The 23,563-nt window shown below is 39.2% G+C and overlaps 1 protein-coding gene across 1 annotated transcript in view; it reads left to right on the top strand.

The window, feature by feature from the left end:
- Positions 1-208: 208 nt before the first annotated feature.
- The window catches only part of EFNB2 (ephrin B2), a 52,512-nt gene continuing 29,157 nt past the window's right edge, over positions 209-23,563 (top strand). Inside the window, exons 1-2 of the mRNA XM_081948424.1 lie at positions 209-1,213; positions 21,778-22,061. Coding sequence (XP_081804550.1) covers positions 1,086-1,213; positions 21,778-22,061 — 412 coding nt within the window. The 5' untranslated portion in view covers positions 209-1,085. The remainder of the gene's footprint in view (positions 1,214-21,777; positions 22,062-23,563) is intronic.

Genomic DNA, 23,563 nt, shown 5'->3' with positions numbered 1-23,563 from the left:
CAGGATAGTTACCTGTCCCTCCCTCCCCCTCTTTTCCCCGCGCCGACCCCGCCCCTCTGGAAGGTGGGCTCCGCTTCTGGGCGTAAGTGACAGAGGCGCCACCCAACCAGCGCCCGAGTTGCCGGAGAAGGGGGGTGGCTGGGTTTATAATGAGGAGGCAGGGCGCGGGAGCGGCGACTCGGAGCTTCATTCTCGCGTTTGGAGTCTAGGAGGAGACCGCGGCAGGAAGCCCGGCAGCCCGGCAAGACGCGGTCGAGCGAGCCTTGAACCAGAGGAGGAAGAGGGCGGCGGCGGGGGAGGGGAAGGGAAGCCAAGCTGCGGCGGGGGAGAGAAAAGGCAGCGGCCGCTCTGTGTGGCCCCGGCGACGGCGGCGACTGTGAAGTCGAGGGCTGCCTGCCCGGCCTTTCGCTCCGTCTTCTCTTCCTTTGCCGCGTCGTCGGCGGCGGTGCGGGCGCTGGGAGCCCGCCCGGAGGCATCTCTGCCTTTGCCGGGCTCGCCCCGCTGAAGAGGGGACGAAAAGCCTTTGGACGCCAGGAATAAGCAGCCTCTGGTGGGCGGCCGGGAGGGCGATGGAACCCCGCGGATCTGCCGCCGGGCGGCACCGGCTACCTCGCTTTCTCCAGGTGGATTTATAGAAGGGGGCGAAGAAAACTGCGGGCGCCGGCGGGGAATTAATTGGGCGTCCTCGCTCGGTTTTTCCTTCGCGCTTGATCCTGGTGACCGCCGCCACCGGCGGCAAGGCGAAGCGGGAGCAGCTGAGCGAAGCAGCGGCGGCGGCAGGACTGAGCGACGGGCGGCGCTTTTCGTCGTCGTCGTCGTCTTCGTGCTCCTTTGGCGGCCGACGGGGGGCTCCCGGGCCCGGCTTGCTCCTCGCCTTCCTTCTTCCAGCTCGGGATTGCCATTCCATGACGGCGGCCGTGCACTCGACCACTTAAGCCGGGAGGGGCGAGCTGGTTGGCTGCCCGGGGATTTGCCTCTGGTTGTGGCTCCTTCGTGTGGGGGGAGATTGTGGACGCCTCCGTTCCTCCGGGCGCCGCGGAGTTGGCGAACCTTGGGGGCAGGACCCGCCGGCGGCGCCCCCGACCATGGTAGCGCGCCGGGGGGGATCCCCGCTCGGGAAGTGCTGCTGGGGGATCTGGGTGCTTTTGTGCCGGACGGCGCTGGCCAGCTCGCTGGTGCTGGAGCCCATCTACTGGAACTCCTCCAACTCCAAGTAAGTAACCCGGGGAGGCTCGCTTCTCTCTCCCCCCCCACCCAAGCCCGGCGGAGGTGGGTAGGCGAGGGAAGCCTCGCTCTCTTAACGCGGCCGGGGCCTTTAGGCAGGCCGCGGCGTCGCACATCCGAGCGAGCTGCGGGAGGGCAAATGGGTCGCCAACCCTGGCCAAGAAGCCCTCCGTCGGAGAGGCCGGGAAACGGGACTGCCAACTGGAACAAAAACGGAGGGGGGGCGGAGAAAGGAGCCGCAGTTTAGACTTCGTCTGCTTCCTCTCCTAGGTGGGCACTTCGGGTGCTGAGCCTCTCCAGTGCGGGAATTAGGGAGGCTGCCTCGAAGTATCGTGCAGCGATTTAAAATATATCTATATACATTATTTTGCACGCTCCGCTGCATCGGTGGGAGCGACATTCCGCTTCTTTAGAAGCGAAACGCCGAGCGTCTCTTTGACCGCGATCCGCCTGCTGGTCTTTGGAGGCTTTCCTTGAAAGGAACGGAGCCCAGCGAAAGGCAGGGCTCGGAATCATTTCTTGGGGCGAGCAGGGCAACAAACGACGGGCTGGGAAGTGGGGGGGGGGGGGCGGACGACGTCCGCGAAGCTTTCTGGTCATGCAAAGCGTTAGGAGCGCGGGCCTGGTTTGCCAGAAATGTAGGTCCTTTGTAGAGACGAAGTGGCCATCCTTTTCCCAGGATTGCAGCCTGTTGAGGAAAGGACCTGTGTGAGGAAAAAGTGGGAAGGGATGGAAGAGAGCAGCGTCTTCTCAGGTTTTGTCCTTCTTTGTAGACCCAGGTAAAGGCTCATCCCAGGCTTAATCAAGGCTCATTCTAATTTTGCCAGCAGAAATCAGCCCAATGCGTTGGGGAAGAGATTTGCCTAGCCGATTGTTTTCCCACTTCAGGGATCCCAGCACAACGAAGATAATAGGCACCCTAGAAAGGGTTGGGACTTGAGAAAGAGTTGATGCAAAGAATTAGAAAGTGACATGTGGTGGGAGTTTCCATCTTAAGTCTAGTGGATTTAGGCATCTCCCCTCCCCCCTAAAGCTTCTGGGGGAAACTTCTGGCTTCAGAGACAGTTTAGAGTTTCCTACCATATGATATAATGATGAAGTATAATGCTGTTAGAACATGCTTATGTAAGGGCTTTATGCTTAGAATAAAGGGGAGGGGGAAATATTTTTATATATCTTTCCCCTGTTGAAAAATACCTTCCTGCAAGTAACTAAGCCTATTAACTTTTGCAGTCTAAGTCTAAATCAGCCCATTATTTGAGTTGATTTTTCTGTGTGTTTTTTTTTTCTAAAAGGAATGTAGAAGGAAATTAAATTCTTTTCTTTCTTGACAAAGCATTTTTTTAAAAAGCCACATCAATCTCCATGATTTCTTAGCAAGTGGTTTGTTGAAAATGATTATAGTGAGTTCCGCTTCTCTGCCTAACCTCCTAAGATTGCTGGGCGTGAACAGTCTACAGTTTTCTCTGTAAAATAATCCAGCTGGACTGGAACAGCCTTTCTCACAAGTGTGAAATAGTTTATGAGTTGGTTATACTACTTGCAGCTCTAAAATAGCACACATCTGAATTTAAGTCTAAAAGAAAAAGAACTTTAATTAAGATATTAAGATCATAAATTAAAATATTCTGATGTCCATTGTTTTTCTCCCACTCTGCTATCCTCTTTTCCCCAAAGGTTTTTTTTTGTCCAAAGCAGCTCTGATAATATATTTAGTTAAATATTCAGTTAAAACCTGACTAAATGAAGAATGGCGCTTTTATTTTCATTAAAATGTGGCAAACTGTCCTATCCTTTGGGAAGACCATGAAATGCTTGTCCAGGCTCGGTAACTCTTTCTCCCTTTCTTGGGATAGATGTATACTTTTACTACTGCTGGAGAGGATGCCAAGAGCTTATTTTAGCACTCTCTCTGCAACTTAGAAAAGATTTCAATTAGTTTAAACCAGAAAAGAAATCTACCTAAAAGAAAGGATTAGTAGAGTTTATTTGAAGTGCTTGTGCATATATGTATAACTACATGTGGAAGCGGATAAGTTATCCTAGTATATAATAGTGTTAAGATTAGTCCTAGGGGAAAAAACATATTCTCCCACCTTTAGCTGCAGTCTAGTGGTTGCATTTTTCCTATAGAGGTCACTCTTTCAGTACATAAAAGCCCACTTAGCTGTGCTGTAGTCCTTCTCCCTTCAGTTTCCAGGGCTTGCCTGCCTACGTGCTCTTTCTCCCTACTCCTTAACCAAGGGTTCATTTTCACCATCAAATGATTTACTTGACTCACCATTTATAACAGAGGGGCCTTGTCATCAAACTGATTCTTTAATTTTCAATTCTACTTGATAGAAATATTGTCAGCAGCAAGTTAACTATAATTTAATCAGCGACACTCTCTTCTCCACTTCTAGTACGTGTTTGAAATGCTGCATTCTCTAAATGCTGCATTTCGAACAAGTGGTGTGCTCCATGAGAGGATTGAAATGTATTGGTATTAATTATTCAGGTTTGTTCACCTCTCTGAAGGTAGCATGTGTAAATGGTCTGCACTTTGGATAAATGCATTAGTAACCCTACCCTGGGTGAAATGAGTCCGATTGTCACTTTTAATCAACGTATTGTATTTCTGGGTGCTTTTCTGTGCTGAGCCTGAAGGGATAGCATTTTACTCCTTCAAAGAAAGGGAAGATCTTCGTAGAGAGATTTTTTTTTAACTTCCCTTGCTTCTCGTGACACTCTACTTAGAAGGATGCAATGTTAATAAATAGAGTTGTAGTCATAAGCACACCTTTCATGTGTTTACAGAAGAATGGGGTTTGCCTCTGAATAAACATGGATAGAATTGCATTGTGATACTTTTTCATAGTTTGAAGACATAATTAGCATAACTGATACTAAGCCCTTGTTGCTCAGGGTGAACGCTTACTCAGAAATCTGTTAACCTAAAAGCGATTCGGTGGAGACTTTGTCAAGACCAGGTCCCACTGAATGTGAGAGGTAATTCCATAGAAGGTGAACCAGCATTCTCTCAGGACCTGATTTCCCAAATTCCAGTTCTGTTATTTATATTGGTAACTAGCATCTTTAACAGTGATCAGGAAACAAAAATAAGGAGGCTTTCAATTGAAGACTTTCATATTAATGTCCCAGTTGTGGCTTTTAATGCCTTTGTCATGAAAATGCCCTGTGCCTTTTTTTAAAAAAAAAAAAAATTCATAAGAGATGCCACATATGTTGTGCTTTGCTCTCACATTTTCTTTGCAGGCGATTTCTGTAGTCGTCTCAATCACTAGATACTAGATACAACTAGATACAAAGGCAAGATAAGCTCTTTTATAGCTCTAGTGACAGATTGAAGAAATTTCTTCCGGCCAACAATTGCCTTGCGTATCTTGACTTTTTAAAATCTTTGTAGCCGGTAGGTTGATTTCTCAATTACATATAAATCCCGAACTGAAGTTTTATTAGGTGAGTTTCAGAGTGAAGGGCAGACACATTTACTTATCAGTGAGGTTACTTAAATTTGTCCTTTCTTGTGTAGAGAAGTTATGTCAGCCAAATATTCTGCCAGTGGTGGAACTCTTCTCCTTAACTAGATGTAATTTGACTAAGGAAAAGCAAACAAATAGCCAAACAGTATCCCGATAACCTATTACACATAAAATCTGCAGCAGTTAGCTTGAATAAACATAAGCCTGTCAGAGACTGATAAAATGGCCTACAATTGATGGGCCTATTTAAGCTGTCTCTTCAGTAGCATAAACCAGCCTGCTTCTCATTGTTTGTTTGTGAAATTCTTATTCTTGTTTTCTCGTAGGCAAACAAATGCACATTCACTGCTGAATGAATAGCTCCTTGAACTGTGCTCTGCAATTTACTTTGGGTTAATCTTGTCGGTTTTAATACAGAGAAGGAAGAAAGTGGGGGAATAGTGAGGGTGAATTGTGAGTGCCTTCACATCACCATTTCTTGCATTTTGCCAGGATGATAAAGTACTTGTAACAGACAGTCTTGTTTCAGAAGGATACAAAAGCTATGCGAGCAAGGAAAGGCTACATCTTGCGATACGTTTGGTAAAACCTCCTTAATGATTTATTTAGAAACCCAGAGCCTTGCTTCTTAATCTTAACTATTATTGTCTGTGAAATATAATTTATATAGGGATACCTGGAAAACACTGCATATATATTATTTTTTGTGAGTTATAGATGATGCACATGAAGTCTTTATCACTCATTGGATATTATCTGCCCAAATGTATAGGGTTTAACTGGGAACTCATAAAACTGTCTTCATAATAAAAGATCATATCTCTAAAAGCGTATCTGAGTTCAATATAGAATTTTATATAATGAGATTAAGTCAAATTTTCAGATTTCACTTTAAACCACATTGCCAATTCTGGTTTAAAGTAGTGTGTATGATTAATCTGAGTCCATTTGAGAAATATCCTTAAAGAGATTTACCGATTGCAAGTAGTGACCTTCACATATGTTGGACTGCAATTCCCATAAAACTGAGTCATGTTGGCTGATAGGTATGGGAGTAGCAGTCCAATATCTTTGAAGGACACAAGATGCAATGAGTAACTCAAGCTTTAAAAAATATAGATAATGCTTACCCTACAGCAAAAGGCTACATTTGGAATGCATTTCTTTTTGCCTTCATATACATTATCATTATTGCTATTATATGATCAGTTGGGAACATAGTATATGTACATACTATGTGTATATGCGCGCACACACAAACACACACACACACAGAAAATCTCAAAGCTTCTTATTGTAAACTTTCTAAAGTAAATCAACTCTTAATTCATTTTTTTGTTTACCATATGGCATCTTAATTCAGTAATAGCTGTAGACAATGAAGTGACTGAAATTGAAGTTGACTTAGGAAGTTTTCTTTATATGTTTCTCCTTCTCTGTTCATGATCTTTGATGGGGAAAATGTAATGGCAGTATACTGTACCATGTAGAGCAGTGGTTCTCAACCTCCCCAATGCCACAACCCTTTAATTCCTCATGCTGTAGTGACCCCCAACCATAAAATTGGTGTCTCGGTTCCCAAGACCTTCAAAAATAAGTGTATTCCGATGGTCTTCGATGACCCCTGTGAAAGGGTCATTTGACCCCCAAAGGGGTCACGACCCACAGGTTGAGAACCACTGATGTAGAGAGTTTATTAAACCAACTCTTCCTTCCTCCCTCCCTCCCTCCCTCCCTTCCTTCCTTCCTTCCTTCCTTCCTAATTCCTTCCTTCCTCCCTGCTTCCCTCTTGAGTGTGGCTGTTTCTAAGAAAAAATATTCTCATCAAAACTTTCCTCCCCTCAACTTTTTTTTAAGTAAACAAAAATGTTTTTCCACCAATGAACATCCTTCTATGTAGACTCTGTCTTTTCTATACAATCAAATAGATCTTGCTTAAGGGGACTTACATAATTAAAGTATTTCGATTGAAACCCAAAGGGGCTAAATATATGTTGGTATTGAGGTATGGGTCTAAGACTATATCCTATCCACCCGGCCCCCATCTGAATGCGGTCAGTGTAAAGTTGATGGCTAGGGACTATGTCAGAACTGCTTGGGAACAAAACTCGTGCAGATCCATTGTTTTTCTCTGTAGGCAAAGTACACAAAGAAGGACTACTATTCAGCCCTTCAGCCGTGGTAGAAAATGTAAACCCCTGACATTGCTCTCCTTGTTTAACTTGTTTAATTCTCATTTTGAATTCAGTAGTATAGTGGCCGTGTGAACTCTGAAGATTTCTTTGATAATCCATTTTGTAGTTCCGAATCAAAAACAAAATGAAAAGGTCGGACACAATTTGCTTTTATTTTTAGGCAAATCAACCCCGCTTCTAGTTAATAAGGGGATTACAACCCAGACTAGGCCCTTACATATGTAATGTAAATCAAGGGCAGAGTATAAAGAAAGTGATCCCTTTTGATTGAAGTATGGTAAAAAGGCATAGAGAAACTAGCAGCGGTAATCTGATTGTATGGCAATAAAACCACCATTTTCTGTCTTTCAGATAAAAAAATAATGTGGTAAATCCATGCCGCTCATAAGATGTAAAGGCAGATAAAGGGGGATACCATGGCAACATATAGATTAGCTTGATGTTGGAAATGACATGTCGGTGAAAGGGGTGTAGAAACGAAGGGCCTTTGCCTTCAGGGGCTGCAAGGTATTATGTGAGAATTGAAAAAAAAAGGGAGAGAGAAAATCTTGGGGTGGGGGGGGGGTTGGGATTAGGAAGTATAAAGGCCTTCTTATGGCCAGACTGGATGGGCAGCAGAGAAAGGCTGCTCAGTTCTTGCTCATTGGTGGTGCTTAATATGGTAAAGGTGGATTTCATTTACTGCCTTTTTTATTGCTGAAGTTTGGGTTGATTAAAACTTTGGAACCCTGGAATGGTTCAAATGCAAATCTCCCCCCCACTTTTTAAACTTCAGCTCTAGCAATGACATACCTCCTGTAGGATTAGCTGCCCTTCACATTTATTTATTTAATCTATTTGGGATTCAAGTAGGGACATGTTAGCAAAGAAAATAGGAGATGGGTAGAATGGAGGGTATCTTTGAGTTTTTAAAAAATTATTTTTAAGAGAAGTTGCCTTTTTAGTTGCCTTTCTGGCCGAGCTTTCAGTCTTGCGCTCCACAGGAGAAGCAAAACTAAACATTCTGTTTTGTTGCCCTCGCTTCTTAGGAATAAGAGAAGTTCATTTAAAATCTTTATAGTCATCTGATAAGTGGCTGAATTTATATGAAGCTCCTGTGAAACTTTTTTTTTATGATATTTGTGATTTTAAAATGCAAGTTTGTAGATCACATACAAAAGAGAAGGGAGTGTTTTAATAGAACAAAGCATGGGTTAAGGGATCGTAGAAGGCTTGTTGCAATCTGTCCCAATTTTGTATTTTAAGTTCTGGCATATTTGGAGAAAGCTGACTGGTTAAAATTTACCGAATCACATATTTTCCTGTGTAAAAAAAAATATTGGTGAAACTTTTTTTTTGACCCATTACGCAAATAGTCCAATTATCCCAAGTTGATATGCTTTAAGAAATATGTAACAATGAGCAATGTGAATTTTTCAGTATTTCTCCTTAACCTTCAGAAATCTATAGCAAAAGGTCCCTTTAGGCTGCAGATAGTATACAAAGCTCAGGGGAGGCCCTTCACTGCTTTAAAGGCTGGTCACATCCAAGCACCTTACATTCTGCATTTGACAATGATTGCTAATGGGCTATTCAACTAAAGTATTTGCTTGTTCACAGCGAACAGGGCATGATAAATGTCCAGCAAGCTTGCAGCCTCCTTCAGCCTTTCAAATGCAGACTGGTGCATATTTATGGAAGGCAAATGACAAAAGAAGCAGCTGAATTACTCTGGCCTTATGCTTTCTGTTGGAACAAGGGTTAAAGTGATTAAAGAAATAATGCAAAAGCCTATGTCATTTGTTTGCTAACCATTATCCAACATTTAGCTTTCGAACCTACCTGTCATGTCTCATTTCTGAAATGTTGCAGATAAGGCTATGTACATTGTGATACATCAAGAAGAGGCAATTATTTATATAGTGTTTCTCTATGCAGAGGTTGTCAGGTATGTTTCTTCATGAATGTTCCTTCTTGAAATCAGCCATACAGTACATTTTAACATCGCACTTACTTGTACATCTTTGTTCTGATGAGAACTTGCACTGCGTTGAAGTTTGCAGCTGGAGGACTGTATTATCTCTTTGAAAGGAATTTTCACAATGCAGTGAAGAAGCCGTTAGCCTGCAGATAAGTTGTGCTGATTTCTTTCTTGAAGCACACTCTAAGGCGGGTGGTAAATGCAAGGAATAACTTCTTGTGTAGAGGTCAAACTCTTTCTTATGACATTGAATATTGTTCTGGTTGCGTTTTATTCACACCTAGTTTTTCCTTCTGAAGTTACTAGAAACTTGTTCATTTAGATTAGAAGAAATTCAGCTTTTTGCAGCTTTGAGTTTATAACCACATTCAGTACTGCACATAATTTATTTCTAATTTTATACAAGTTATATCTTAACTTGTGCACATAGTGGGATTTTCCTCCATGGCTAACTCTGGGATAGATTGGGCAGGGACATAGTGATTTCCCAAAAGACATTTGAAAGCAATGGACCTTCCTCCGTTGAGAATAGACTTGATCCTAATTTATACTACTTTTCTACAATCCAAATATTTTTGATAAACCGGATCCAAAACTTCTTGTATCCATGAATGTAAGTGTTTCCCTTTTTGAAAGTTAAGGCCAAAGAAAATTTGAACTCCAAATGGGTGAGATTGAACGGTTGCATGATCTGCTATTTATTTTATGTTCCTACATCTGGATTCCAATGAAACTAATTCTGCTAAAGAGTCCTTTTCTCTTCCATCCCCTGATTGGTGATCTTTCTAGCACACCAGAGCTCTGCAGGACCTAGCCAGATACCTTTTTAGCCCAAAATTCTATTCCTGCAGCGGCCAGCCAAGTGTCTGTGGGAGCTCTAACAGCTTAAAAGAAAGGTGTTTTCACTGAGTCTTCCACAATTGATATGGGAACCTGTGAAGGGACTACATCATGGTATTTCACTTGTGGAGCGCTTTGCTTTAGATCTTTTTCAAATTAATTTTTGTAGGACTATTAGATGTACCATAGGTAGTTGCTTTGCCTGATGTGTGAAAGCACTTCATGTTAGCTACTCCGTAAAAAGAAATACCATTGGTTAACGCATTATTTTATCATTTTCCAAAAGATGTATAGTTGGACCTTAAGTCTATTTTCATTAAAATAATTGCAACATTTTTTTAAAAAAAAAGTTGGGTCAATTCCTAAACTTTTATCGTTTTCAAAATAGCCAATTTTGTCCAATCATTTTTGTGGCTTTTAGATATCGTAGACAATTCTGAAAGTACAACAGTTTATTTGCATTATGAAATAATATATGAATAAATCATATAGATGGTCTTCTATGATTGGTTGATACAACTTCATAGAAAAAATGAACCATAAAGATTGGCGGTTGGCATTCCGAAGAGGTTAACTCTTCTGAATGCTTTTAAAATACTTGATTAAAGCTAGGAGAAGCAATGGATGAGCATACATCAGTTTTTACATTGTCTAGAGTCTTTCGGTGAGTAACATCTTGCTGCTCCTTACTGGAATAATAAAAATCATGTGGAAGACTTCTCTCGGAATGAAATAGCCAACTAATTTTAATGCTTGTGACATTCATATTCTAAATTGTAGCTCATATAGATAGAATATCAACTTGTTTGTTCCCTGTGAATTAGGAAGATGGCCAACTATATAAATAAATATATATGACAAATAAAATCATCCACCATTTTGTGGAAATGTTTTCAGATTAGCCATTGTATACACCCATGTCCAGGTGAAAGAAAGTGTGTCTTGGCACCTTTTAAACAACGGAGATCCGGCGAAATCGCAAGAATCAAAAATGAAGTGAGTCATGTGGCTCTGTGACTATTATAATGCCATTATCATTTTATAAGGGTTTATCCATACTGCTTTTGGCTTTCCTATAACTTTTCCCCAATACTGATTTGAGCCAGCTCTCCTAAGTCCTCCAGCAGCACATTCTTTAATTATTAAAAATGACAGGAGTATTGAAATGTTGACCAAAAAGAATAAATTTGGAAGAGATACCGTAGGTTTTACAGTCTGTCATGTTCTTCTTAAAGCCAGCTTCCCACGGAGAGGCTCAGTGAAGGGTGTCATTACATCCTATATTTAAATTGGCTTCATCTGCCATTCTGGGCCACTTTCGGAGGTGGGTTGATCCTGGTTTGGACGGACCAGGCAATCTGGTAGTAGCAGTGGTGGGAGACTCCACCCACCTACCTGGATGCTTCTGTGCATGTAAAGAAGCGTTTTGTACTTTAGCGTGCTCGAACCGGTATAAAAAATTGGCAACTCACCACTAGCCACTTTGTCTATAGACCTTCATGTAAGCAACCCTTCCTGGAAATGGCTGTCTATCTTATTCTCGCAGAATACCATGGTGTCTGAAGCAGTCCTCAACTCCTAACTTAAGAGCCTCACTGACTTTCCCAAAAAACATTCAGCTCAAGTCCAGCCCATTTTCTAGCAAACTGCTACTTCCACTTTTAAATTTTAAACTTCTTTATACCTGTCGGAGTTTTTCATGTGTGAAGTTGGATTTAAAAAGTCCAGCTAGAAAGTAATGTATGTGTATCTTCATATGTTGCCTTGCTGACTCTCGGATGAGTTATCCAATAAGGCCACATGTATTGGATAACCATTGGCCATAGTGGTGCCCAAACAGCCGTTCATTTGTATGCTTGACTGGATAAAAATGCCATTTAGATTGAAGAGCATCTTTTTTGTGGAGGGCGGGGGAGGTCCCATCCTTTGCCCAGTCTCCATTTGTTTTCCTCATGCTTAATTAATTCTCACTTGTATTCCAAGAGCAGTCTGGTTTAACTATTCTGCAGTGCTTTATCTTTGGTGCTGTTCCTGGTTTCCCCCCCACCTCAAGAGAATTCTAGATTTCACTGGTGAAATGAGCATGGGAAAATAAGTTTCCTGGTGAGGACCTGAAATTCTGCAAGAGAGATTAGTTAAAAATCAGATGTGACCATGACTTCTATTACTTTAGGCTCCACAAAACTAGTGTCTCTCTTATGATTTTCTTAAATTGTTTATTATTAAAGTAATAGATTTATAACCTTTGTGGCAATCAGTTTTTTTTTTAGTAATGTAGTACTAATGACACCCATTGTTACAATTTTGGCTTTTGGTAAAATACTGTATACCTAGAGGAAGAAAGCTTGGTAACGCTTCCATGAAATATTTTAGAAACTAGCTTGGCTGAAATAAGAATGACAAAAATAATGGTGCAGCCCTGAGCACATCTGTACAGAAGTCCCACCGAGTTTAGAGAGGTTTTCTTCAGGGAAATGCATTTGGGTTTATAGCTCAGTTTAATTTGATAACCACACATGGAGTATCATACATCTGTGGTGGCGAAATTGACATTTGAGCAGAAGTATCTCAATAGATTTTAAATAATCATTGTTCAATGTAGGTTAAAAGTATGCTTTGAACGTGACACACACATGCTGGGTCCTGTAAGTTATACACATAATTTCAAATAAATGTTATAGTAAATGCATGAATGAGCCATACACGAGTTTTTAGTTCGATTCAGCAATGTAGTTATTTGTCTCACTGACCAACACAACTCTATTTGGTCTTAACCCTTAGCCAGTTTGTTGTACATCATGGCATCATACTTTTGTTTCAACATTTATAAATTTGTGGCATTATGTATCTTGCAGACTTTTTAATACTTTTTACTTTTAAGGAATTATTGTTTTTAAAACAATTCACTAAATATATAATGAATGCAGTGATTAAGAGCTGAAATGGGAATTTCGACTGTTTGGAAATAAATTTTATATGGCAATAGATTGACCTGAAGGTATTGGAAATATCTATTACTCAAATAACAAATAACCCCATACAGTTGGCTAGTTTTGATGTGTAGTGTGATCTGTGCATGCCTCTCTAGTAAGAAGAATTCATGCACTATACAAATTAAAAAGAAACAGATACACATATGTTATGGTTTAGTATTATGGATAAAAACAAGGATACTTCAGAACGACATAAAATAATTTATACTGATTCATGCATTTTAATACATCATTGACTTCTATTTGGATCATATATGGTAATTTTATTTTTATTAAACAATGTTAGCATAGATGTTTAAGTATCTTATAATTTATATCTTGGTGGTTTTCTTGTTTGGTATATAGATGTTGGACTTATCCTGATTGCAAGGTGGGGTGGTGCAAATGCAAATTCAGTTCCAAAAGAAGAAAGAATGAGCTTGAATAGGGCTAGCTTTATATATAGGTATTGCCGGGGTGAAGAAATAATTGCTGCATTAAATCTCAGCTTGAAAACAGCATGTTTTGGAAAGTTTCTGCGTCCCTGTGATTTTCTCACTCAGGCAAATTTCCATCAAAGAATAATGAAACTAGAATTTCCTGTATTATAAGGTGCAGTTGTCTGACATTCCAGCCAATGACAAGATTGCCACCACTCTTTTTGAACTTGGAGTTAAAAAAAAACCCTCACAATTGCAATTAAGAGGAACCTCAAACTTTAAACTGCCGCCTTACATTCTGACTAACAAAGGATTTTAAGAGTAAGAATCTTTGATAGGCCAGCAATGGAAAATTATTTCTGTGTTGGTTTTGCTAGCTTTGCTTATAAGTTGCCATGCCCATTAATAAAGCAAGCTAGCTGGTTTTTGCTATCTTACTTCAGATTCTGTATATATATGTTCATCCTTTAAAACAAAGAACATTTACCAGCATCCTACTACACAATTCAACAAAACTTCCCCTAGCAGGCAGATCTTCCCCCACCCCGTAATCATGTTACAAAAATAGCTGAAAAAAAAATGATGGCCTTGTTTGTAACATAGAAATGTTAGTGCTGTATCTTTTGAACATACACACCTGCCTTTTTAATACAGTGTCAGACTCTTCTTTTTGTGGCAGCAGAAATGAAAACTAAATTTTATATCAAAGGGAGTTGGCTTTCATCAAAATGAAGGTTTCACTTGCATATGGCTAAGGGCAGTGGAATGTAATATTATTGGGACTTGTTTAGCAATTTTAAGATGACAGGCAAAGGGATTAAGTTTAAATATAAAGGTGCCTAGCACATACAGGCTTTATTCATGGATTCCAAGGTACCTTTAGAAGAGAGCATTTGTCTTGCCTTCCCATTATCAGGACAGCATGCTTATAAACAGTGAGCCACAAAGGAAGATATTTTTGCTTGCAAAAGAAAAGTAGTAGTATGCAGGAGTACAGTATCATTATGCTTAATGAAATTACTGTGTGTTTGTAATTTAGAAAGCTGAACTAGCTTTTTGTCTCATAGATAGCAGGGCATTTGAATTAATTCATGTTACTTTATTTTGGCATGGCGATTGTAGGAAAATCATTTTGTGCATTTAAGACCTTGCTACGGCTATCCAATAGTAGTGGCCTTTAGCTCCCGCTGCCTTTCCTTGTAACCATAGCAAACAAATTTAAATGGCAGTGTATTTTTCCTTCCTAGATTTAAAAAAAAGGAGGACAATGTAAAATAACAGAAAAGATTCTTCTCAGGTGTAGCTTTGCCTGTAGAAAGTAGAATGTTTGGATTTAACCCTGCATGTATTAATTCCTAAGCTGTTTGTTTAACTTGCTTTGCCATCCTGGTTGCTACTGTAAATTATTTAGCAATGTAAAGGCTATAAAATGCAGGTTAGGAGTTCTGTAAGTCTTTACTTCTGTGCTAGTCATCTGCTATTTCACAGAGATTCACAATCACGTTCATGTTCAGACTTGTTTTAATGTTAAAGTGCAAAAGGGGGCAGTAAAGTGCTACCCAGAAAATCCTATCTTTGGGAAGAGGCTTTTGTTTAAAAAAAAAGAGTGGATTCTCATTTTACTCTTGATTTGTTATTTCAATTACTGATTAATTTGTTATTTTGGGCAACTCTTCTCCTGCATTTAGTGGTCTTAAAAATGCCTGTGTGTTTTGTGCATGTAAAAAAAGTGTAAAGACCATACATAGTTTTAATGGTAAACATTCAACTGAATGTGATTTTGTTTTCTGTGTTTGCCCAGTCCACCATGCAATTTCCCCCGCATTTTTCTTGGAAATGCTCAGATTCTTCCTTGAAGCACATTCTTAAAGTGCTTTTTCAAAGAACCTAATTCAGCAACAGCTTCCTTGCCTTCTCTATTAACAGCCTATTCCTCTGAAAACATAGGGCATACTTAAAAGAGAAAGAGAGAGAACTTTGAGGCTGAGAATTGAGATCTGGAGAAGTAAATGTGGAGTGAGGTTATGGGGTCAAGAGTTGGACTTTTGCCAAGAGGTGCAGGCATGATTCATCCAGAAGTAGTGGCAGCAAGCATCTAATTTCCCTGTATCTGTGTAGACAGCTTCATTCTCTCCTAGTAGATCCATAATCATTCACAATCCATTTCTTAAAGACACAACTCTAATTTTACTACTGATATATTTCTGAAATCTGAGTTAAATAATATTTCAGTGGAATTAAGCTTTTTCTTTCATACTGGAGATTCTCATGTTAGTAAGAGTTCAGCGTAGGTAGCAAGTCTCATAGCTAGGCATATGAGCAGAATAACCAGAATTACCATTTCTAATTTCATATTGGACATATTATAGCAAAGTTAAATACCTCCTCCCCTTCCTCCTCCTAAACATTTTTCACTTGGTAGATAACAAATCTTCCACATACCAGCTGCTTCCTTGTGTAACCAAACATGAATCAGTAAATGGATTAAAATTTTCCATATGTACTTATGCCACAGTTACGAAATGTTTTGAATCCTGGATATATATATATATATTTGCTTTGTGGGTTAATGAGTTTCATTGTGTTCTTTTTTGAAGAGTGATATGATTGCAGACAATCATTGCTGGAGGTCTTCAAGAAAATATTGATCAGCCATTTGTCCAGGATGCAATAAGGATTCCTGCCTTGGCAAGGGGTTGAACTAGAAGACCTTCAAGGTCCCTTCCAATTACGTTGCTCTGTTCTGTATTAAATTATTCCTTGGGAACGGTCAAACTTTTTAAAGAAACATTTTAATCTGAAGAAATTAGAGACCTGACATTTTGCAATTCAAAACATTTGTGTCATCATCACAGGTCTCGATTTACAGCAGTTCGTTTAGTGATCCTTCGAAGTTACAATGGCATTGGAAAAAGTGACTTATGCCCGTTTTTCACATTTACGACCGTTGCAACATTCCCATGGGCACACGATCAAAATCCAGATGCTGGGCAACCAACTCATATTTAGGGTGGTTGCAGTGTCCCAGGGCTTGTGATCCCCATTTGCGACCTTCTGATGAGCAAAGCCAAAGGGGAAGCCATATTTACTTAACAACCGTGTTGCTAAGTTAACTACAAATACTCACTTAACAGCTGTCACAAGAAAGGTCGTAAAATGGGGCAAAATTCATTTAGCAATTGTCTCCCTTAGCAACATAAATTTGGGTCTCAATTATGGTCGTAAGTCGAGGACTACCTGTATTTTCAAGAATGTCCCTGGACACTATATACCATATTTTTCAGAGTATAAGATGCACCAGAGTATAAGATGCACCTTAGTTTTGGGGGAGAAAAATAGGGGGGGGGGAGGAAATCTGCCTACCACGTATTCAACTGGCTAGTCCTTTAGCCTGGTCAGCTTCAGCACATTAGTTGGGTCGCTGGTTTTGAGGTTGGGACTGGTACGGGCTAAAAAACAGCTTCTAAAGCACAGCTGATCGTTGGAGGGAGCAGCAATTAGAAAAGCAGGCAAAGCATGGAAGATCGCTTAGCTCGCGTTGGGGCTGAAAAACAGCTTCAAAAGTACAGCTGATCGTCAGAGGGAGCTCCAGTGACTAAAACAGGCGGAGCATGGAAGGGGTAAGAGAAGGCAGCAACTGTTCAGGGTAGCCATTTTGGGCACTGCAGGTCATGATTTCAGCCTCCAAACACATTGGGCTTTCAGCAGCAATGTGTTTTGGTAATCCCCACAGCCTTGAAGGGCTCTCAAGTGGAGCATTGAAAACACGATGCACAGAGGCCAAAAGCACAAGCCATTGTCAGTGACAATCTCTGCAGCCAAGAGGAGGACGTGTGGAGGCCAAAGGGTGGGGGCCGGCGAGTGGGCAGGGTTACATTCGGAGTATAAGACGCACCCAAATTTTCAGCTTCTTTTAGGAGGGGGAAAGTGTGTTTTATACTCTGAAAAATACGGTAATCTTAGAGAATATAAATGGTAGGTGGTTGCAGCTTGTTTGGAAGTTAGCCATCAGTGATGATAACAAGACAAAAATGGAAATCAGGGGTCTTGTTAATATCCATGGAGGAAACCTGGAGGAGATAGTGTGTTTTTGAAGCTATTTCTCAAGATACTATTTTCTCCAGATAACATTTTGTGAAGGGACCAGCCTTTCCTCATGGCAGACAATTTGTGGGAGAACCCATAGCGTGCTATCAAATTTCCAGATGTGTTCAACTAAGGCCCAAAAGATGGAGGCCATTGTTTTGGGCTCTATAAATATTCCTGTAATTTGTAACATTTCTAAAACAGACCCAAATGCCAAATTTATCTCCTCATCTCAAGTGAACACAGGAAATGGGAATGTTTGAGAAGCCTGCGTGTTCATCTGTATAATATCTTCATCCCTTGAAGAGAATGTGGTTTATAAAAAGGGATTAAGAATCACAGTGTTGCAAATGAAAGCTTGTCTAGAAGCTGTTGTCCTGTTGCAGTCCTCAGTAATGACATATTCTTAGAATAGAAGACCAATCCAGTCTTGTGTCAACTGTGCTTCTCTATCGATAAAACCTGTTGTGAATAGCAGCTGTGCAGTTAATAATCTGAAAACGTAACATAGTCCAGGGAAGCTCATTGTTAGCAGCCTTGTTCTGATTTACATGTTTCCCACTCAAGAGAGATCTTCAGCATATTGTTTAAAGTTGTAGTCTAACAAATGAACACATGATTGATGTGATGCTTGTGCTTTCAGAAGAAATAATTTGATTCTGCTCAAATTGAATAATTAAAAACTTTTAAATTAAATTCTGCTTTTATAAAAATAAAATTCCATAGCAGTATGGTAGTACCTAAAAGGGGCACAGTGGCTCAGTGGCTAAGACACTGAGCTTGTCCATCAGAAAGGTTGGCAGTTCAGCAGTTCGAATCCCTAGCACCGCGTAATGGAGTGAGCTCCTGTTACTTTTCCCAGCTTCTGCCAACCTAGCAGTTCGAAAGCATGTAAAAATGCAAGTAGAAAAATCGGAACCACCTTTGGTGGGTAGGTAGCAGTGTTTCGTGTGCCTACGGCGTTTAGTGATGCCGGCCACATGACCACACAGATGTCTTTGGACAGCACTGGCTCTTTGGATTTGAAACAGAGATGAGCACCGCCCCCTAGAGTTGGGAACGACTAGCACATATGTATGAGGGGAACCTTTACCTTTTTTATGGCAGTACTTAGAAGTAATCTAAACAGGTAGTCCTAGATTTATTACTGCAGTTGGAATCAGGATTGTAAGTCATTGCTGTCATAACTCAAATCATCATGTGACCTGACTTGAGTTTATGAACATTTTTATGATGGTCATAAGTCAAGTCATGTAGTTATAGGTGTGAATCTAGCTTACCCAATGGCAGTTTTTGTCAGAAAGTGGCCAAAAATATTGCAAATTCACATTCCATGACTGTGGAACACTGCAATTGGTTGTAAATGCAAGATGGTTCCTAAGTGCCAGAATTGTTATCAAATGACCACAAGTATAGAGTGATAGTTGTAAGTCTGAATTTAGGTCTTACCTCACTGTTTTTGGCAGCCATCATTAATTCGAACCATTGTTAATTAAATGGTCATAATTTGAGGGTTGTGAATATTGAAGATATCAAAGACAGATGATAGTAAAGCTAACTGTATAAAGAAGCATGTAAACCGTTCTTAAGAATGAAAAAATATATTACTTGTGTGATTGGTCTAATAAAAACAGTTTAGTGGTTTAGTTGGCTTAGTGATCGAAGTACCAAACTAGAAAAGTGGGACACCATGAGTTCAAGTCCCGCCTTAGCCGTGAAAGCCAGCTGGCTGAGCCAGTCACTTTCTCTGCCCAACCTACCTCACAGGATTGTTATTGTGGGAAAAAATAGAAGTAGAAAAATGTATTGGATATGTTTACCATTGTGAGTTATTTGTAAAGGTGGGATACAAATAAAATAAATATGTTTTGATCAAATCAGATAATTCTACAAAGTAGTACAATATTTGGAGGAGTACTCCCTCTGTTGATAGCAATATTTGGCCTTGGCAACTTTAGTATATGTGTAATTTCACTTATAAAGGTTGGAAAGCAAGTAGACATTCAATGAACATAAGGAGGGATGGGATTCCATCCACTGGTTAAGGAAACTATGATGTGGTTCCTTGATGGTCACACTTTAATCCTAGAGGTTCGTTATTTCTAGTATCTGATGTTTTGGAGACACAGATGTAACCAACTGCCACAACCTCATGCCTTTTCTCTAAAAATTATTAAAAAATATCCCATAACAAGGAGTCATAAGTCGTAGCCAAATTAAAAATAGGTTTTAGAATGTAGAGTAAACACTGTTATAGTATGTATCATACATTTTCAAATTTAAAAGGTCTTAATCCCCCAAGAATAATGGGATATTTTAGAAAGTAAAAATAAGCCCATAGATCTCTTTCTGGAGTTTGTGTATTTCTTATTCAAATTGTTTGTCCCAGTGCTGAAGTAGGATAGTATAAAAGCTGGATATGTTTAGGAAAAAGGTGCCATCAGCCTGTGTCTGTTGGATGGCATCCTAGTAACCGTTTGCAGTTCCATATTTTCTGTTGTAGCAGCTACAAGTAAGGCAAATAGCAATAGCATTTAGACTTATATACTGCTTTACAGTGCTTTATAGTCCTCTCTTAGCAGTTTACAGAGTCAGCCTATTGCCCCCAACAATCTAGGTCCTCATTTTACCCACCTCAGAAGGATGGAAGGATGAGTCAACTTTGAGCCTGGTGAGATTTGAACTGCCAAATTGCAGAGAGTCGGCAATCAGCAGAAGTAGCCTGCAGTACTGCACTCTAACCACTGCGCCACCGTGGCTCAAACAGTTAAAGGGAGATTAAATCCATTTTGTTCATTACCTTCATCTGATTCTGTATATCCACCCTAAAAGTTATATATTCTCTGTCTGCCTCACCTTACATTTATATTCATCTTATACTTATTTAGGCTCCTCTGCTTCATTTATATTATTTATTACTTGAATAAAAATGTACAGTGGGAGTGAATTGTCAGTTATGAGGCACTTTTAATTTCATGCTTTTGCGGCCTAATATATCCAACTGCTATAGCTTATACCTGCTGAAAAATATTGCACTGCACTTTTTAAAAAGAGGATAGCCGCTTCAGGTGTTTAGTCCCATGAGTGGGATTCAGGAAGTTTTTGATCAAGTAAAAAAACAGCAACACTGTGTATCTGTTTTAATGAGCTTGAGCACTGCCACTGCCAGTTTATGTACCTTTTCCAAAACAGGTGGGGCATTTAATTTGTTATTGGCTACAGTAAGATGTTTCTAGTTCACCTCCTTTGCTGAAGGATTATGTAAAGGATATACAGAAGCTTTAACTGTGCGTAAATACAAACTTCCAGGTTTTTATCTTTCTGATTAATGGCCAAGCTAAAATTATGACAACTCTCTATCTGCAGTAATCTGAGTTATTATAGTCTATAAAATCTTCATGCCTGGATGAAATTTGTCTCTTTGAGCCTGCCTTGGAGATGCATGAAATAAAACAGCACTACAGCTTGGGGACTTAATACTTACCCATTATTTTATATTTTGGATCATGTGAATGTCTGCTGCAGAGTCCTTAATATAGACTGCTGGAAATAACTATTCATTAAGAAGCCAATTTCTTCAGTAATGTTTTCTCTTACAGTAAGATAACTACCATGAAATGTTTAGATTAGGAGGTGTTTAATATTAATATTAGAGGGTATTAATATTAGGAATATTCTGCATCCATAGCTCTAAAAATATTAATTGGGACTCGTGCATCATAGGCAGAAAGTAAAGATTGCAGTTACTTTTTTTGCTTAAAAAGAGTATGTTTATTTGGAGATAAACCAATACTTCAAGAAATTATTTTCATTTAAAACTTAAACTTTGTTAGGGGTCTACATTAAGGTAAACTGAGTTGCCTGAATAGTGAATAGCCAGTTTTAAGTAATTTGAAATATTTAATGTGTCTGGTTGATACTAGGAACATTTAACAAGTTATTGGGGCAGGTTCTAGCTTTAAAAAAACAAAAGCTTTACTCTTTTGTTTTATGTTTCAAAAAGATGAGCTGAAACCTTCCTAAGGGATAATAAAATGGTGTAATAAAAGAAGTCAGATGTATATCCAGTGCCTGGAAGCTGCAGCTGCTTGTTGGTTCACCATATGGCAGACTAAGAGAGAGGCCTCTAACTCAGTGGAAATAGTTGTTTATCGTATAATGAACAGAGGCACTAAATAATTTTATCCAATACTTGATATTAGATACTAGATCATAAGATCCTACTTCATACATTTATTTTGACCTAGTATCTCTTTGCTTCGAACTAGCTTGAGGAGAAAATGTTTCTTTAATTCTTGTTGAATGAAACTTAATTTGAGTTCCTCTTAAGGTAGATTCATTGAAAGCAATGGATTTCTGTGAGGGTTAACTTAAATCATTTTGGATTTCAGCTTGTCCATAGTAAAGAATTGGGTTTCTCCTATTGTTACTTTTGTAGCCTGGATTGTATTATTATTGTTGTTGCTGTTATTGTTACCATCATCATTATCATCTTCGGTTTGTAAGTTTCTTTTTATGGGCATGATACTTCTCTTTATCTAATGAATGACTTTTATCTGTTTTTTCCCCTTTTAGATTCCATCCTGGACAAGGATTAGTACTGTATCCAAAGATTGGAGATAAACTGGATATTATATGCCCAAAGGTGGACTCTAAGACTAGTGGTCAGTATGAGTACTACAAAGTCTATATGGTTGAGAAAGACCAAGCAGACAGCTGTACTGTTAAAAAGGACAACACTCCTCTGCTCAACTGTGCCAAGCCTGATCAAGATGTTAAGTTTACCATCAAGTTTCAAGAGTTTAGCCCTAACCTCTGGGGTTTAGAATTTCAGAGAAACAAAGACTATTACATCATATGTAAGTGAACAATAACTTTGTTTCCTTTCTTTTTTGGTCTTGCTGTTTCTTAATTTATTCATTGTATTCAATCAAGTAAGAAGCTTAAAGGATTTATATTGTTTTCATTGAAAGTATTTTCATGGTAGCTTATTATTAACTACCTCCCTATTGTTTTTAGATCCTGTTTTATTTCCAGGTTTTCAGACAACTGGGGTAGGATGAACTGGCAATATTAACAATGTAATTGATGAACACCTGTGCATCTTAATGTAGTTTAAATAGTATAAAGAAGACGAAAACTCAGTTATGCTAGAAATTAAAGGACTGTATCCCATATAGGTCATCTTTTTGATCTAATACATTTTTCCTAAATCCCATTTGCAATATGATTTTTGAGATGTAATGAGACACAGTAATATTCAGTCAATGTTCATTCTGTAATGAATAGCAATCCTAATTTGTAGCAGCATGATGCTTTTAACTCTTTCAATGTGCTTGGCAGTGTGTTTCCTATACACACATAACATACAAGAAAAGTGTCACAAAGTGAGGTAATAACTTCAAACAGAAAACATAAAATATCATTGGAGTATATTTTGTTTGTATTTGCATGAACAGTTTTGTTTTCTACTTTCTTGGTTACTAGATATTTAATCAAAATGGAGTATGGTTAGCTGGTATAGCAGTGGTGCCAGGAAGGAGGTGAAAGGATGGGGAAAAAACTTAGATGTCTTATCTTGTGGAATGGATGCTTTAAATTTGAGTGAAAAGAAGAAACTGGACACTCCTATTTCTCAAGAGACTAGCAGGGCAATAGATGTAGTTGTTCTTCTGGCAACTGATCATTGCTGTGTCCCACTCATAATTGAATGAAACTGGCTTGTATTTATGATGGTTGCAGTATCCCAGGGTCATGTGATCACCATTCATGATGTTCCCAGACAGATTCCCACAAGCAAAGTCAATAGGGGAATAGGGATTCACTTAGCAAACATGTGATTCTCTTAACTTCACTGTTTCATTTAACAATTTTGGGGAAAGGATCATAAAAGCAAGTTTGACTTACTTAATAACTGCGTGGCTTAGCAGTGGAAATTCTGGTTCCAATTATGGTCCTAAGTTGAGAACTACCTTTAATCCACTTATTTGGAAATAAAACAAGTAATTTTATTATGTCATTCTAATTAGGCAGGCATAGTATTATAGCATAGTATTAAAATATTAACTTGTTTTTTTAAAAAAACATTGTCTTACTTTTGAATCATCCCTTAAAAACAAAGTGCCAACAAATTCCTTTTATGTATAGTCATTTCAAAATTGTAAAGAACAGATGGAATAAAATAAGTTCTAATACAATTAGTAAATCCATCATATGTACAGTAAATATCATTAATGAAATTCAAATGTATATTGTTCGGAACCAAAACAGAATATTGAAAAAATTAATCTGGTGCACGTATGATCTGTTTTAAAATACGGCTGTTGTAATTTTACATGCAAGACTTCTCATTGCCTAGGAC

The sequence above is a fragment of the Natrix helvetica genome (genome assembly GCF_964273705.1).
Source record: "Natrix helvetica genome assembly, chromosome: 3".
Classification (NCBI taxonomy): Eukaryota; Metazoa; Chordata; class Lepidosauria; order Squamata; family Natricidae; genus Natrix; species Natrix helvetica.
The sequence above is the reverse complement of the archived record's forward strand: the minus strand, read 5'-3'. Positions and strand labels throughout refer to the sequence as shown.